The sequence below is a fragment of the Chamaea fasciata genome, unplaced genomic scaffold, assembly GCF_029207755.1.
Source record: "Chamaea fasciata isolate MVZ Bird 193981 ecotype frontalis unplaced genomic scaffold, bChaFas1.0.hap1 SCAF_1, whole genome shotgun sequence".
NCBI classification, from domain to species: Eukaryota; Metazoa; Chordata; class Aves; order Passeriformes; family Sylviidae; genus Chamaea; species Chamaea fasciata.
The window spans coordinates 118,597,257-118,613,872 of NW_027094086.1; the positions used below are offsets into that span (position 1 = coordinate 118,597,257).

Consider the following 16,616-nt stretch of genomic DNA (forward strand, 5'->3'; position numbering starts at 1 on the left):
ATACAAGAATAAAAAAAAATATATTAGACTTCAGACCCCAGCTTTTTGTCTCAGGAAGTTCCCAAGCCACAGATTTCTGGATGCCGGCAGAATATCCCGCAGCAGTTTAGTCCACACATTTTTCCTATCTTTATGCAGCACCGGCTGGTGGGCGCAGGTGGAAGGAGGACACAGGGCTGTAGCTGAGCCTGTGGCCACTGCTGCAGCTCTTCCTACACAAACAAGCTCTAGTGGCTGTTCTGGCTGCTGTGCTACAGCCAGCTGCCCAGCACAGCCTAATATCCTGCAAAGGGACCAAGAACAGGGAAAATGGAATGGAGACAAAGTCATCTAACAATAATTTTGTTTGTCCCCCTGCATACTTTTTTGGCTCACATACCTTCTCGTACAGTTATTCCGCTGTTTCCAAAGGTAGGGAGAGTAAGGACCAGCACGAGCAAGACATTTTGACTAAGTTCTGCAAAGGGTTGGAGACAGTCTCCTCATACTGGTAGAACTGTAAGGCAAATTTTTATATTCCTCTTACTAAGCCTGTCCAAAGGAAATGTACCACTGACAATATAAACCCCACACCAGCATTACTGATTCAGACTTAGTACCAGATCTGGTCTGATTCCCTTTTGCACTGCCAGGAACTGAACACTGCTCTGTCACGTCAACTACCAGGACTTAACTTCTCATAGAACACTTACAGGCAGACTCTGATGGAAGGACCCAGTTCATTGTCCCCAAGGTTTGGTCCCTTAGGATTACGGATTATAAACACTTGTGTGTTCACTAGGCAGAAGGGTGGAGGTCTGGCTGTTTTTGGAGGAGCAGTGGAATGAAGACAGGCTGGCTTAAAATTTGGTTTGGTTTCAAGTAATAACCTCACTACAAATCTCTTTTTCTCAACACTTCAGAAATTTGGTCCAGGCCTGAAGGTGAGTTTCTCATTCTTTCCTAGAGTTCCCTCAAATGAGAGCTGGCATCTCCCATTACATGGACTGTAGGCTCCAATAAATCACAGGATACAGCAAACTGAACTGACTACTGAGTCTTACCCATAAGATCATATTTCTTTAAGTTTGTCACAACCTGGCAGGTAATCAGAACGAAAATGCCCTTGCTCCTGAACTTACGGGAGCCCTAGATACACAAAAATTCCTGAAGTCATTCCTGCTTGACATCACACAAACAGACTCAGTATCTGTGCGCAAGATAAATATATTCATGGTGGGAAAAAATCTGTTAAAATAAAATATGCAAATGCTTTCAGGCTTGCATGTCGTTGATATTTTGGAAAGGTTTTGTGCGCCCACGATGTTTCTCCTTTCAAGGATGGTAGGGGACATGTCCAAATCGTTACCTCAGCAGCTGCTATTCCAAATGGTGCTCCACAGCCCCAGAAATGAACAGCACCAACTTCTTTAAGTACGTAGCAGTGAATAAATCTGTTCTGAAATGTTTACTTCAGAACAGTCTGATCATCAAGGATACAGAAAGTCAGTATCAGACTAAGTACATCAGAACATAAATCCAGGATAATACTGTTCATGTCATCAACATTTCTTGCAGTCATTTAACTGGTCCAAGCATAAGTCTACCTAACCCTAGGCCTAAGCATAGAAAAGCTTTACATCTGGGGGAAGACAGTACATATGAGAAAGGAGGAATAAACAAAAAGAAATCCATCTAAATTTTACTGACACAAAGCATGTCGTAAACTGATTTAATTAAAAGAACCAAAATTGTATAAGACAAATTAGGACACACTATTACACAAAACCAAAATAAGGTAAACGATATGAATAGGGGAAAAAAAATACATCCTTTATATGAGAAAAAGTTCCCAATGAGGTCCAAGGAGGGACTGCAATTCATTCGTTGATGAACAAAGAATGTTTCCTGATGGATCCTTTATTTTTATTCTATTTAGACTTTAATTTTATTCACGATAGTAGCTGAGTGGTTCCATTTTTCTGCCTAATTTCTTCCCAGTTGTGAAACAGGTGCTGTGAAGATTAGTTAAGTATTTACAGGGTGATGAAAAAAAGAGTTTTTAAAGAAATCCTGCTGTTACCAAGCTTTTAATTATGTATTATAGTATTTCCAGTACTTTTGAAGTTAAAATACTTCTTACAAACCCTAGACAGTGATGGAGTTTCCTTCTATAAAACACATCCCTTTCAGACAAATTTATGGACAGTTATGCTTTCTAGATGCTTTGGACGCTTTCAATCAATACACTACTGCCAGGAGCCAGTGTGCCATTTTCTAAATCTGCTTAAGAGGTGGAGCTGAAAGCCTTTTCCTGTAAAGTGAAAGTAAATTACACTACTCAATTACACTTACAATTATTTTATATTGAGTTTTTTCTTACTCAATTTTTGAAAAGTCTATTTTCATAAGCTTATTATGCATATTGATAAGTCAAGTAAATTCTTTTTTAAAGTATCAACCTGAACCAGACTCTCCCTCATTTTCATCACTTAGGCGTACTTGCCAATAACTGTGAATAATATAAATTTTAAATTACACTTTTCAGTGAATGTATTTATTACTGTCACATCTGAGCAAGAGGAAGCAATAGTAATACCAAGTGATGACACACACTCATCAAACCAAAAGAGATCAAAGGATCTAAAACAAACACAAGACAGAAAAGGTTTTCCACGAGCCAAAGTTCTCTGCAGGGACTCTTTAGAGACAATGTGCCTCCTTCTTCTCAGTTAACAGAATTAAAATAGAAATGGCTCATGTGGGGCAGGGAGAAAATTCCTGCTATTTTCCTAAACATTCTCATTCCTTTTAGTTTCTTAAACATACACACACATTTTCATACATCTCATTAGCAAAATGTGCCAGTTCTTCACCATTTTGACAGTAGTTTATGCACACTACCCTCCTGCTCCTAGCATTTTTCAAGTTACAAGATTTTTGTTCTCCCAACAGGCATTTATTCTATATTCATACAGCTATCAACTTCTCTGTGGCTTTTTCAGCTGATTTCTATATAAAAGTATTGTCTGCATAAATGATACAGTAGTAATTATAATATACTGTTCAACAACATTCAGCAAAGCAGACCTCCAGCCCTGACTGCACCTCTCACATGCCTATGAACAATTCAAACTAATAATGACCTGTTTTGTTTAGCAAGGTTTTTACTCTGAAATTAATCATCTTTATCCTCTTTTCATCCCTTTATAGGTAAACCATCATGTGATCAGCTCCTGGACTAAAAAACATAAAACTAAATAAAAGAAGAAAAAAAGTCCTTGAAAATGGCAGGTTCAGTTTTAAATTTCTGATGCCAGGAATGCATTCTGTCTCTGAAAAAAAGGCAGTAATGAGCTTCCAAGAATATATCAAGCAGAAAAGAAAATGAAAGATGAGAAGCTTAGTGTTACTCAACAAATGAGTATAATTAATGCTGTATTCCTACACCTTTTAAGTCAATGATTTACATTACTATAACATAACTGAACGATGTTCAGGAATAACTGTTCCAGAATAATTATTCCATAGTAATTCCATGTCTGAAAATATTTTTTTTTCAGTGTAGCTCTTACAACTTTTTTTCAAAACAGCTTTCATGTGCAAACAAACCCACATACAACCTGTGCACATTTGTCGTATTTTGTAGTGCTAGAGGAAATCACACACTATGTGCTGATTTCTTAGGTTGCCAGTGCTTAAAGATTTACTGTTACATTAATCATTAAAAATAATACACTTGACTCTGGTTTTGCACTTATACTTCAGGTTTATTTTTAAAATCAATGGTATAAGGCAATGTAATAGATCTGGGAGGAGAGTTTCATGAATTTTCTTTCTTGGAGCTTATTGAAGGAACTAATCCATCAATTCTGAAAGGAAATAAAGCAACTCTTTAGCAGTTTGCAAAAGCACTAGCCAGCCATGCTACTCAACAGCATGCCCAGAAAACCTCATGTATTCACAACACTTCTTCAAGTTGCAGGAGAAATCACTCAAACTGCTATAGGGAAAGCTACCACAGTGGTCACTCCAGGCACCCTGCAGATGGAAATGCAGCTCTTGGAGAGTTCCATAAAACCCTGAAACTTTGTATCTTAGAAATGCTATTGCATCACATGTGTACCTAAAATGCTACCAGAGCACAGGGTAATTCTTCACTTTGTCACCTGTTGGTTCAGTTGGAGGAAAATGGGCTACAACCTAAGCTTTTGTGGCCAGGGACTGATGGTATGCCTTAGAGCTCATCTGTTCATGCGCTCACTCAGAAACACCAGGTAAGGCCTGAACCTAGCATTCAACATTTTGTATCAGGCTTTCTCTCTCACATGCTTAAGTGTGCTATCATCTACTACCAAAATGACCAGCAATTCTACATTAAAAAACCATACATTCCCACCCTGGTAAATAACATGGGCTGGTACAGTAACAGCTTTGTGATGAGAGTTCAGCATCCTGATTTTCTTTCTGTACGACCAAAATAAAAACATCTATTTTTTTTTGTCTACATACTTGTGAATACTCACCAATATAACATCTACTTACCTCCATCCTCCAGCTAACTTTACTCCTCAATGGCTTACTGATTTAATGCTGGTTTTAGTGTCATATTGGAACAGAAGAAAAAAGGACACTTGTGAATCACTATTTCCATGGCTTAATAGATCTTCCAGTCTGAAATTTCATCCATGACAGTCAGCTCTATTTCCTTATTTATAGCTATATCTAAACTTAAGCAAAATTTCCAACATACACCAATACATTAGAGATGAAGAAGGATGAGGAAGCTTAGAATTGAAATTAGTCTGTCCTTTTTTTATTATGACATCAAAGGGTTCAATATTCTTTCAGTAAATACATTTGTCAACATGAAACATTCTAACTACATGCTTCAGTTTGCAAAATAAAACAAATGGAGATCACATAATGATGCTAAAAGCTGTCCATCATCTTGGTTTGCCTAGCAGAAGATCAGGAGTTATGGAGACTATGCTCTCTCAAGAAGCAGGTGTTTACAGAAATTACGTATAATTTAAGTCTTGTACACAATCCTTGTAAATTCATCACCGATGAACTGACATGTTATATATATATATATATATATATATACACACACATATATATATATATGATATATAAATCAATTGAATATTAAATAGGTTATGTGCTTGGATGAGGGGAGTTTTACCACATAGCTTATAATAATTTGTTCCATCATAACAGCAGATGCTACTTTAATGGAAACTGCATAAAAATATTCAGAAAAGCAGTACCCTGTCCAGTAGCTGCTGATTTACTAACTCAGTGAAGTGGGAACAGAAGGGATCAAGCAGCTTGAAGGGTCAGGACTTAACACCTCATCTTCATAAAGGGTTTTTCATTAACAAACCAAATCTTCTACAAATAATCAATTTAGCTTTATTACACTTCTGTGCATTAAAAAAAAATTTGATTGGAACATTCAGGTTTTTTGTAAAGCCCTAAATCTTGGAGCTGTGAGGAATCTTATATGAAAAATTCTGTTCTAGCTCTTGAAAGTTCATTAATTGCTAGCCTTAATACTGGAATCAGAAAGAATGAAATGTGATCCAGCTGTAGTTGGATCATAAATCCAGCTGGTTCATGTATTCACAAGGCAGAGGAGAAGAGGGAAAAAGCCTTTCAATCAAAAGAAGAAAGGGAGCTTGAGACAAATTTATATACTTTTCAATACAGCACATGATTAGTAAGATTTTCCTGTCAAGTCTCCTTGTAACACAGGTGCAGGTTTTGGTTCTGTTTTTAACCTGTAAAACACAATGTCAGCATTCCATGTTTGAAACTCATCCCCAATTTTCCCCTCCTTTTAGGAGCCCTTGGCTTTAAAACTCAGGACCTAGAAGTAAAGGTGTGCTGATTCAGCAGCAGTAACTCTACCAGCCCGACAGATAAGAACGGCAACGACAGGTCAGATCAGTAGATTATCTCCCACAGTGACTATCAGTGGATACATAAGGAAGTGTTAAAGAATACAGCAGCTTTATAGCGTACATATTTCACCAGCTTCCCAGCTTACATACAGCTCAGGGACTTCAGGCAGAGCTGGTATCATTGTGCTTAACAGCAGTTGATGGATCTTTCTCCCGCCAAGTTATCTAATTGTGCTAACCGCCCAGGTCAGCCTCCAGTACCTCTAATTTTCCATGCCAAAGAGGTCCACAGTTAATGTATGTGCCTGCTCTAGGCAGTGCCTAACCCTCAATGCCTGGGCAGGAGAGGATATGGTTTGCTGTTAAGTTATACGTGCTTACACACACTGTAACTGCCTAAAAATGGGACATACAAGGGCTGGCACTATCTGTGTAGCCACAGCACTGTGAAATGTGCCAAAATATTACAGGGCTACATGCACAAAAAGATAGGGTTCAGCCACACTAAAAGCATCACTCAACTGGCTTTAACACCAACCATTTCAATGCCTTGGAGAAGCTGAAAATTGAGAATTTTATGTGTCTCCCAGTAAACTGAGAGTCTGGGTCTCTCACGGTCCTCCCATCCTTCCCTCTTTCCTTTGGGACAAAGTGATTTAGTTTATTGGGGAGTTAAGGTGGAATCAGTGCAGCTTCACACAGCAGAAAAATGTGACAGCAGATATGCATGACTTTTGATGGCAAAATTAATGCTGAAAGAGCTCTTAGGCTTCTTTTGCTTTTGACCACAGCACACATCCTCTGGCACACAGTACACTGCTGGAGGAGAACTACTTCTCCAGGGAACTTCTGCCTGCCTTTGCCATCAATGGCTGTGCCCCGTAAACCTGTACATGATGTGTACTTGCCATTTTTCCCCCTTGCCACACATGAAGCCAAATATTTAACCAATCAATCTGTCACGATAAGACAAACTTTTAGCAATTAAACATCTGCTAAACAACTGCGCCTCATTTACAAACTGAGGTCTCCATCTCTTCTAACATCCATTTTAGTTCCACGATGAAATAAAAAGTGTAACACCACAAACACAAAACACACCACTTTATCTAAAAGCTACAAGTGATGTTTAAGCAGCCAACAAGAAGATGAGAAGGAAGGAGAGGAACAGCTACATGACAACCTTGTAAGACGAAACTGAGAAATGTGACTTGACACACAGGTCACAGCAGGTGACACGTGATTTACTAATGATAAGAAAGTGCCCACCTAGTACTTTCTACACTGTCAGTAATAGCACCACACTGGAAACACCTTGTCTCTGTGGAATTGGACTGCCTGATAAAGATATCCTCAGAAGAGATGTCTTATTTACTGAGCTGATTCTTTTGTGATGACCTTGATCAATAACACCAGAAGCAAGGCGTGTGATACTTGTGTATTCTTCTGAATTTTAAAACCCCTTTAACCTTACCAAATACATCAGTCTGCACTGTCAAGTTTCACTGGCAAACTTTTAAGTGTGTTAATGTTATGAGAGCACTATTGCAACATCAGTTTCCCTCTGCAGGGATACACACACCCTCCAGCCCTTGGATGTGGACTACTGCTGAATAAAAAGGGGTGATGAAACAATTATTGCTGAATTCTGCATGATTCATAGTTGGTAATAACCACCTCCAAATGCAACATTCAAATTTACATTCTCATAATCAAAGGTCAGAAAAAGACAACAGAATGGGTCATTATTCACAGCAGTTAAAACTGTACATTTACACTGGATACTGTGTAATTCTTAGACAAACTGTGGCTACACCTGTAAAAAATGTGATATTTATAGAACTACAGATTTATAGCTTCTTGTATAAATCCTCCTACATTTCCCTGCAACAAAAGCTTTTTCATGCAAAATTAATGTGCCATTTCCTAACACAGAGTCCTCCAAATATGTAATCTCCTTAGTATCTCTCTTCCTTTGGTAGAAGAGAAGAACAAGTGACAACCGACTGCCTGCCCAGCATGGGAACAGCTTCTGCCAGCATTCAGTGTTGCAAGCAAGGCCAATCCAGCCAGTGCTGCCCTTTAGCCAAAGGTATGTATATAAACTAACTCTGAAAAAAGGGGTGGTATTTTTTTTTTGTCTAAAACACCAGGTTTGAGACTTCCCTATGTACCACAGTAGCCAAATTATTATGATTTCAGACATGTAAAATATTATTAATACAAGAGGATTCATTATAACACTTATCAATGTAAAAATATTCCTATCACTCAGCATTTGGCATACATAAGCTTCCTCAGAACCATCAAACAGGAGGGAAGAACTCCAGTTGAACAGATATCCAAAAAGGTCATCAGCATGACAGCATGAAAGACTGTTCACCTGATCCTCCACATATGTCTGTGAGACAAGCAGATCCTTAAGAAGAACAGGACTTTTGCTTTACAAAGCATGAGTGCTTATAAGCTAAATTGTGAAGCAGACATGCATTGTATCAGTTTCCAGGCTATTTTATTCTCAGTAATCACAGCCTACATGTTCAGTAACTAACTATTGAATCAATCACTACATCAGAATGGGGTACTATGGCATTTTCCCTATTGAATTTTTATTATTTTTAATAAGAATGGTGAGTTCTTTGTAATCACCAGATACAAAAGACTTCAGCTTTAATTTAGAGCAAGAACACCCTGGCCAACAGAAGCTTGGCATGAAGAACAGAAATAAAAAAAAACCCTTATTGCCCTTTAAAAAATCAAAAGTAGCACCTTATCAGCATAATGACAGCATGATTTCAATAGCTTTCATGTGCCAATTTCACAACACTATTTCTATTAAATCATTAAGAATAAACATCTATTTTTACTTACTAATCTTTTTCCCAGTTAGAATCTCTCTGAATCTCTGTACAATAGTAATTTCATTTCTTCCCACTTGCTTGCATCTTAATTAAAATCGGTCCATGTTGACTTTCATTTTCATAATATATCTGCCTATTTCACATCATAGCACCTTCATGACCCCCAGAGAGTCATGAGCCTTTAATATTTTATTTTGACCTTGTTAAGTTACTGGAACCATCAAAGATTTTTCTTCTTCCCTTGATAAGCACTTTTTAATCCTTCTCAAAATGTAGAGGTTGTGTAAAAACACATGGTTGAGAACCATGCTTTCTTTAAACAACTCATGCTCGTTTATTTAAAAAAAACCCCAAAATTTTTTGCCTCTCAATTTATTGCAAGTATTACTTTATGAACCATAAACTTAATTATTAATTAGATAAGGGTCACTACTTAAATGATACTTAAAGGCCTTTTTCTCTGAGCTTCAAGACAAAAAAAATTTGATTTTCAATTAAAAAAATACCATCAATAATCAGTGACTTGACTTTGTAACAGTTTTCTCTACAGTATCTGAGTTTACAAAAACAGGGGGTTGTGGGGAGAATCAGTTACCTTTTATTAGAGCAGCGGACCCAGCTGAAAAGTAAAAATGTCCTGACAAAACACACAAGCCCTTCTTGGCCTGGGGCAGAAAGCTTGCCTGTGTGTTTTAACTCCATCACCTGCTCTACTGACAGGTATTACTCAAAATGCTTACAAAGCACATGAAGAAGCACCAGTTCAGATGGGAAGCAGAAAGGTGCTGAGCTATCCCTTCAGCCTAACACCTGCAAACTCGTCTTTGGAGCTCAAAGAAGAAACAAAATACTGGGTACACTGGCACAAATATTTACATATCTGCCTTGGGTTCTCACCCAAATTTTTGTAGTGTTACCACTCTCACAGCCCAGGCTCAGGCTCATGCAAAGGTTTTGGCACAATCTGAGTCCTGCTGTCAGAGGCAGCCTGCTTACACGTTATCATTTATCAGGCTTGTATTTGCATTTACCTTCAGTGTGGACCCGTACCTGACAGACAGCCCAAGCCATCTAACCTATCCACCTGCCACAGGGAGAGTATCTGCCACAAGACTTCTCAAGCAGAAGGGCAGCTTTAAAAGCCAGCTGGCATTTACAGCCACTTTGTACTAACTCTGGTTGGCAGAACTGCAGGAAGAAGTACAGTGCCTAGAAATTCCACTGCACTCAGCCTAGGTGGGAAACATGCTGCATCTGTTGCTTCTTTGAGAAACAAAGCAGGCACAGCCACAAAGGTCTCTTCACTCAAGCTTCTATTTACATTCCAGAAAGTCGAGTCTCAAGTTCATCAGTTCTGTATAATCAGTATTTGGCTACTGGGTGGAGGAAACTGGAGGCAGCTAGTGACAAATTGGGAGAGGTGGATTGTTTGCCAGGAAAAAACGGAGAAGTTTCAGTAACAGCAAAAAAATTTTAAAAAGAACTATTATGAGTGAGCATAAGGGTCAATACTAAGATGGGCACTGGGAGGGAATGTCTGTTTGAAGGAGACTGCAGCATGAAGGAAAGCATAAAAACATGCACAGTATTCTTTAGAGAACAGGAGAGAAAGAAAAGATGCTGCTCGCGGTTAAATCAGCACTTTGTCTAGGGAGAAGAACAAAATTTAGGGGTTTGCAATGAATACAGCTAATAGATCACCTGGGTATGTGTTAAAGAAGAGATTACAGGAAAGTAAACTGGAATTCCCAGTGGAAGTAATTATAATTTCAGTTTTTTATACGGTGTGCAGATTTATCCAAGGTCCAAAAAAGAATACTTAATGTAATTGCTTTCCATGCTCCCTTCTTTCTCCCCCAGCCTCTTCAAACACAACAGCTGGCAGTCAGGGCAGCTTAAGTTCTGTTACGAAAAGCAGAGAGCTTGAAGAAATAATATATGAAGAAATACAATACAAATACCCATGGCACTCCTGCAGATTTTGTTACCAGTGAGTGCCAGCTTACTGAAAAGAAGTCCTTCATAAGCTTCTGTCAGATGAGGCCTGTAACAAGTACCTAATATTATTGAACCTATAATTAGCAGCCTCACAGTGGCTGTTGAGATGCCAGACCATAGACATAAGCTCTGAAGGAGGGACTGGTACTCCAGGGGTGAAATCAAAGGAGCAACAGCCTCCTGAGTATGAATATTTGCTTTACCATTAGTGGATAGTTGAAGCCATAACCCTCCATGCATGTTAGCTCCCTACTTGTACAACACCTACACCTCACCTCTCTTCCACAACACTGGGCACGTAGAGCTTATCAATAACCACTCCAGAACAGAACCATTCTGACCTTTAATGTAGACACAAGTTCAAGTGTGTCAAGACTATAAATCCCACTTGTATATTTATAGAAATATAAGTAGGCAAGCAGAATATCTACACCATAAAATTCTTGGGCCTTCCTCACAATAAATATATTTTAACTGTTTAACTTTCTCATTGACAAAAATTGGCAGGAATTGAAGCAGAAATGCTACATCACAAATGGTCACTTGTAGTAACACATTCTCAAGCTTTGGCAGCATTCATAAGTAGTGGTAGAGCTGAATACTGCAGCGTGGTATTCTCCTATCAACCTCAAACTTCACTTCCTTTTTTGTATTAGCAAAATGTATTGTGGTAGTATAACCTCTCCTCTTCTGTGGAATCGAAATACTATTTGGAAATCTTCATATTGGCATGTTAAGCATACATATAAATTCTACCAAATTAAATTTTAAGGCAAGACCATTTGTTTAGACCATGTAAATAAAATGTTGTCAGACTCGCTGAGTTCTGAGAACTTAAACCACAGACAGCCAGAGTACAGCTGCACATAGTCAGATATGGTGTGTCTGCTAATATTGGCAACTTTATCATGCTGCACTGCAAATTTAACATGCAGCAAATTTAACTGCTGGTTAGTATACACATAGACGAAATATAGATTAAATAAACAGAAACAAAACCACAAAACATCCCAAGGTCATAAGTTATGAAAGTCAAGGGCACTCAGTTGCTTTATAGAATCCTTGACAGTATTTATTATTTGTACTACTGTGGCACCTAAGAGCTCCAGGCATGGGCCAAGGCTCAGCTGCGCACACTCTTGCAAAAATACGAAACAAAAGATAAACCACAAACTGTTGTAGTTTGTGGTTAAGGGCTTCATACAAAGCAGGGTACTGTCAAGTGTCAACTCCTGATGTACATCTTTTAATGATGCACAGCTAGAACCTAGATCTCAGTTCCTTGGCTGGATGTTACTTTTGGAACTAGATTAACCTGGTGAGCAGGAAGCCACCTGGAGTTGGATGACATCAACTGCTCACACCAAGGATGCACCTGAACTCCCATTCTTCCCTGCATTTCAGGCATTTGAACCAACACTGCAGGAGATGCACATCTCTCAATTCACAAGACAGGTTCTGAAGCCCACATTTCGTAACGCCAGAGGGGATTCAGAGGTATGCATTCCGTATCCTTCCACAGACACTGGAACAGTATGCAAGAAATCTCACGGTCATGAGATTCATGGAGCAAGGGAGCTACACACTTTCTCCAAGCTGGGGATGTGCTTCTGCTGCTTAATGGTTAAAGCGCCAAGGAACAGAGACACAGGTTCCAGTCTGGGCTTTTAAAGTTGTTTCTGGTTTTATCACATAACTTAGATGTAAAAATATACAAATGATGCATAAAATAAAAAAACACATTGCCAAAATGAGCACCTTCACTAATAAGCCATAAAGCTGGCTGGGTTCTTGCTTATTTTCATTCTGGTCTTGCAACTCTTGCATCGTGAATTTGAACACAAGGCAGAATTTCTTGTGCCTACTTCTTTCAGGTGTTTTTGAATTAAGGCAGTAAGGGCTCACAATGTTTCTGTTTCTTTGTTAAAACTGTTAAAAAATGTTTTTAGGACCTAGTTCCTTCTTCGGATCTGTTTGCAAGTGTTGAACACTGGAACAGTGGCATAAAATATCTTGTGTAAGTTACATACATTATCTTTTAACACAACATAGGTGCTCATTGGCCATTACACTTATTTTTATTTTGCTAGAGTTGTACTGATAGTCAGAAGAGCTTGTCTGCTGTTCACAGCACATATTGCTATGTTTAAGAAACGCTCTTAAAAATCTCAGTCTGGCACCTCAAATAAAACACTGAGTCACAAGTTCCTTGAACCCCCAAGTTGTTCATGCTTCTATTTACTCCCTCAGCCCACTGGAATGCCAGGATGTTACTCTCAGCCAATTTCTCATAACTTAAATATTACAGTAACTGCTCGTGAGCTAAGCAGCAGGCAGTGGTACTCTCGTATCACTGCTTTCAATTTCAGGCTGCCTCGGTTAAAAACGCACCGTAACTTTTCTGCCTTCCTGCGGGTCTGCAGCGCAGCCAGCCCCAACCGTGAGCGGGGCACCTCACCGCCTCCCACCCAGCACCCCCAAAACCCAGAGCAGGCACAAGCTCCTCACACCCGCGGCCGAAACCCTGGGGCAGTCCGTCACCTGGAGCATTTTTTTCAATCTGGATCGGGAATTTAATTGTTCCCAGTCCTGCAGAAGTACTGAAAACGCGAGGTGTGTCACAACACTCACCAGGCGGCACGCCTGGCAACCCCCGCCCGCCCCAGAGCACCACGACGCGCCGGGGCGCGATGCGGGGCCGGGTCCCGTACAGCGGGGACCACGGCAGGGGATGCGCGTTGGTCTTTGAACGCTCTCCTCACCCCCATCCCCACGGCGGGAGCTCCCGGTAACGCGCCGGGCGCGCCCCTTCCCGAGCCAGGAGGGATGCTGCTCCCCCGGCGAGGCAGCCGGCCACGGGGCTCCCCTCTCCCTCACCCCACACAAAGGCACGGCAGGGAGCCGGGGAGGCGAACCGGGCCCCGCAGCGCTTCCCCGGTCCTGGCTTCCCCCTTCGGTGCCGCCTGAGGGATGGCCGACCCCGGGCAGGGGCACCGCCACCCCCGGGGAGCGCCTGCCCGGGGCTCGGGGAGCGCCCGCCGCGCGGTCGGGGCGAGCGGGACGGCGAACCGCTCTGCAGACAGGTAGCTCCCTGCTAAAATGGAGGGAGGGGAGAAATGCGGCGCTCGCTGGAGAAACTTACCAGAGGAAACCGACGAGCCGGACAAACTGGAGTTGCTGGATGCGGCCATGGTCCCTCCTTCTCGCCCCTTAGCTGCGAGCCCCGCGTCGGCCCCCGCTGCTGTCCGGCCGCCGCTGCCGCCAGCCCATCGCAAAGTGCAGGAGCCGCGCCGCGCCGAGCCGCCGCCGCAGCCCGCGCTCGGCTCCCCGCACCGCCGGGGAGCAGGAGGCGGCGGCGACCCGCCGAGGCGCTGCCGGCCGCTCTCCGGGGCTGGGCGAAGCCGCTCGGCAGGTCAGGCAAAGGGCCCCGCGGCGCTTCCAGCGCCTCTCTCCGCCCCGGGCAGCAGGGCTTACCTTGTGACGGGGACGCGAGAGCCGCCCTGCCAGCGCCTTCCCTCGCCTCCTCCCTTCCCGTCCCTTCCCTTCCCCGCCTCCTCGCGGGCAGCACTGACAGCCCGCCGGAGGGACCCGCCGCAGCTCCCCTCACGCACACAAAGGAAGCGGCGGCGCTGCCGGCCGGGCTGCCGGCCCCGGCTGAGCGGGCAGGGTGGCTCCCGCTCGGGCGAGCCCCGGCGGCGCGGCAGCCCCGCCGAGCGGCGGCCAAACCCCTTCCCGGCCGCCGCCGCCGCCGCCGCCGCCTGGCACGGGGCTGGCAGCGAGCGCGGCTCCTGCCATGTGCCGGCCCCGTCCCGGCGGGGCGGCAGCGCCTGTTGAGCGCCTCGGCCGGCGCCCCCTCGGTGGTGCCGCAGTGTGGGCTCCGCGCTCGGCTGCGCCCCCCGCCCGCCGGGGACCCCCGCTGCCGCACCGCTACGGCTGGGGCAGGGCTGCGCCCCTCGCCCTCCCTGCCCTTTGTCCGTCTCCTGCCCCCGAGGGCTGCTCACCGTTCCCGCGGGGCTCTCTTTCCCTTCGGGCAACCTGCCACCTTCGCTTTTTTCCTTTTTTTTTATTCTTTCTTTCTTTTTTTTTTTTTTTTTTTTTTCTTTTTTTTTTTTCCTTCTTCTGACATCCCTTTTTCTTAATAAAAACCTAAAAATCAGGCCGACACCAACACGGGGTTTTGCTCTGCCAGGTGTACAGCGAGTGCGGGGCCCCGGCCTGGCCACATTTTGGGTTCGCCCTCCCGCTTCCCTCCGCAGCGCTCCCGGCCCGGGGGCACTGGGGGTACACAGGGGGCGGCCGCCAGCATGCAGCGGGGGACCAGCCGGGTCCGCAGCCCTGTGTTATGGTGTGCAAGTGGGAAAGAAGAGCCAAGAAAGCATCACACGGAGGCTTCCTCCTGTTGACTGCCCTTCTCGTTCCCTTTTCCAGTGTTTTATCTCCAGCCAAAGCTTCTATCTCACTTTGTAAAACGAGAGTGGGAAGGCCGCAGGAAGGCAGGCACCCGAGTGGCATGGCACACAGTCTTGCTGGCACGGGATCTGTAAGAAGCTTAAAACCTATTTGCCATGACGCTGATTTATGAAAGCCATCCATGTTTCGTAACAGGGAGTCTCTAACACAAAGTTACTTCGGGAGCGAGGAAGCGCATTAAAGTTTCTTTGGCAATCCAAGCCTTAACCCACCCAGCTACTCCGCGTCCCAAACCAGCGTGCAAACCACCGGCCCGCTCTGTACCCCGCGCCCAGCCGCTTCCCTTTTCTCGCGAAGCCAAACTGCAGCCCGGTCTCCCTGGAACCTGCAGCCGGTTCCCGTTTTTTCCTCGGGAAAGCAGGTCCCGAGTCCCCTCTAGCGGCGGAGGCGGCAGCGGCAGCGCTCCCCGCCTTGGCGGCTGCCGGTCCCGCTTCCCCCGCGGGGGTCCTGCGGCAGGACTGGCAGCGCGGGCGAGGCCAGTTGGCTCCTCCAGGGTTTATTTCGTAATGCCGGCTCGCTCCGTGTGAGAAGGAACGAGCTTTAAACCAGGCTTTAGCACTAACTCCTATTAATCTGTAAATTGGCACGTACGGACATAAAAGCAGGACAGGCGTGTCACTGCTTTTTGGTCTTTGGCCAAATATTTCATGTCATGCATTTTGAAGACCGGATGTTAAGGACAAAATGAGAAAGGCAGATAGGTCATAAAACCAGGCTGATACCTGGGGTGTAGGAAAATACTGCAATAATACAGTAAATACCAAGACTGTCCTAGTAAATTGTTACTTGCAGCGTGTGGCTCTTTCAAATAGTCAAATGGGATTCACTTGTATCCTACATGGTTGTTTTTTCTGCTCCTCCTGCTGTATCTCTTCCCAGTATTTGCCTCCTCATAGTCTGCTAAGTCTTTAATTTCCCCTCCACAATCCAGCACCCTCTTGCCCTCATCTCTCTCCAGCAACTCTTGGAATTGTGTCTTATACAATTGGTGAAATATGGTGGTGTTAACAACACCAGGGACAGGGACAAATAACCTGAAAGAGAGAAAACACCCTCATTCTGTTGAGACTTGGCACTCAGAAAAGAATTTCCTAAACTAATCTTAAATTATCTTTCCACCCATATATCTGGATAAATCAAGAGAGTAATTTCTTCAAAGAATTATTACTCCAGATACTCCAGTAATTGAAAATGGAGTATTTTCTATCCAAAACCAGTGAGTACGAACATGTCTGGTTATGAGTGTGTGCACTTTTGAAATTATCAACAGGCAATTGTTGATAATTTTTGTGGTAACAGCAGGTATGAGTTTGTATAATCTCAGTTTCTACAACACTGAAAGGTAAATCAATAAAGTTAAGTGAAATGCATTGCAGATTAAAAGAAACTCACATTTCAA

The 16,616-nt window shown here is 43.2% G+C and overlaps 1 protein-coding gene across 1 annotated transcript in view; it reads right to left on the reverse strand.

Moving 5' to 3' along the window:
- CHN2 (chimerin 2) overlaps positions 1-14,221 on the reverse strand; it is a 158,978-nt gene extending 144,757 nt beyond the window's left edge. Inside the window, exon 1 of the mRNA XM_066195100.1 lies at positions 13,890-14,221. Coding sequence (XP_066051197.1) covers positions 13,890-13,938 — 49 coding nt within the window. The 5' untranslated portion in view covers positions 13,939-14,221. The remainder of the gene's footprint in view (positions 1-13,889) is intronic.
- Positions 14,222-16,616: the final 2,395 nt, after the last annotated feature.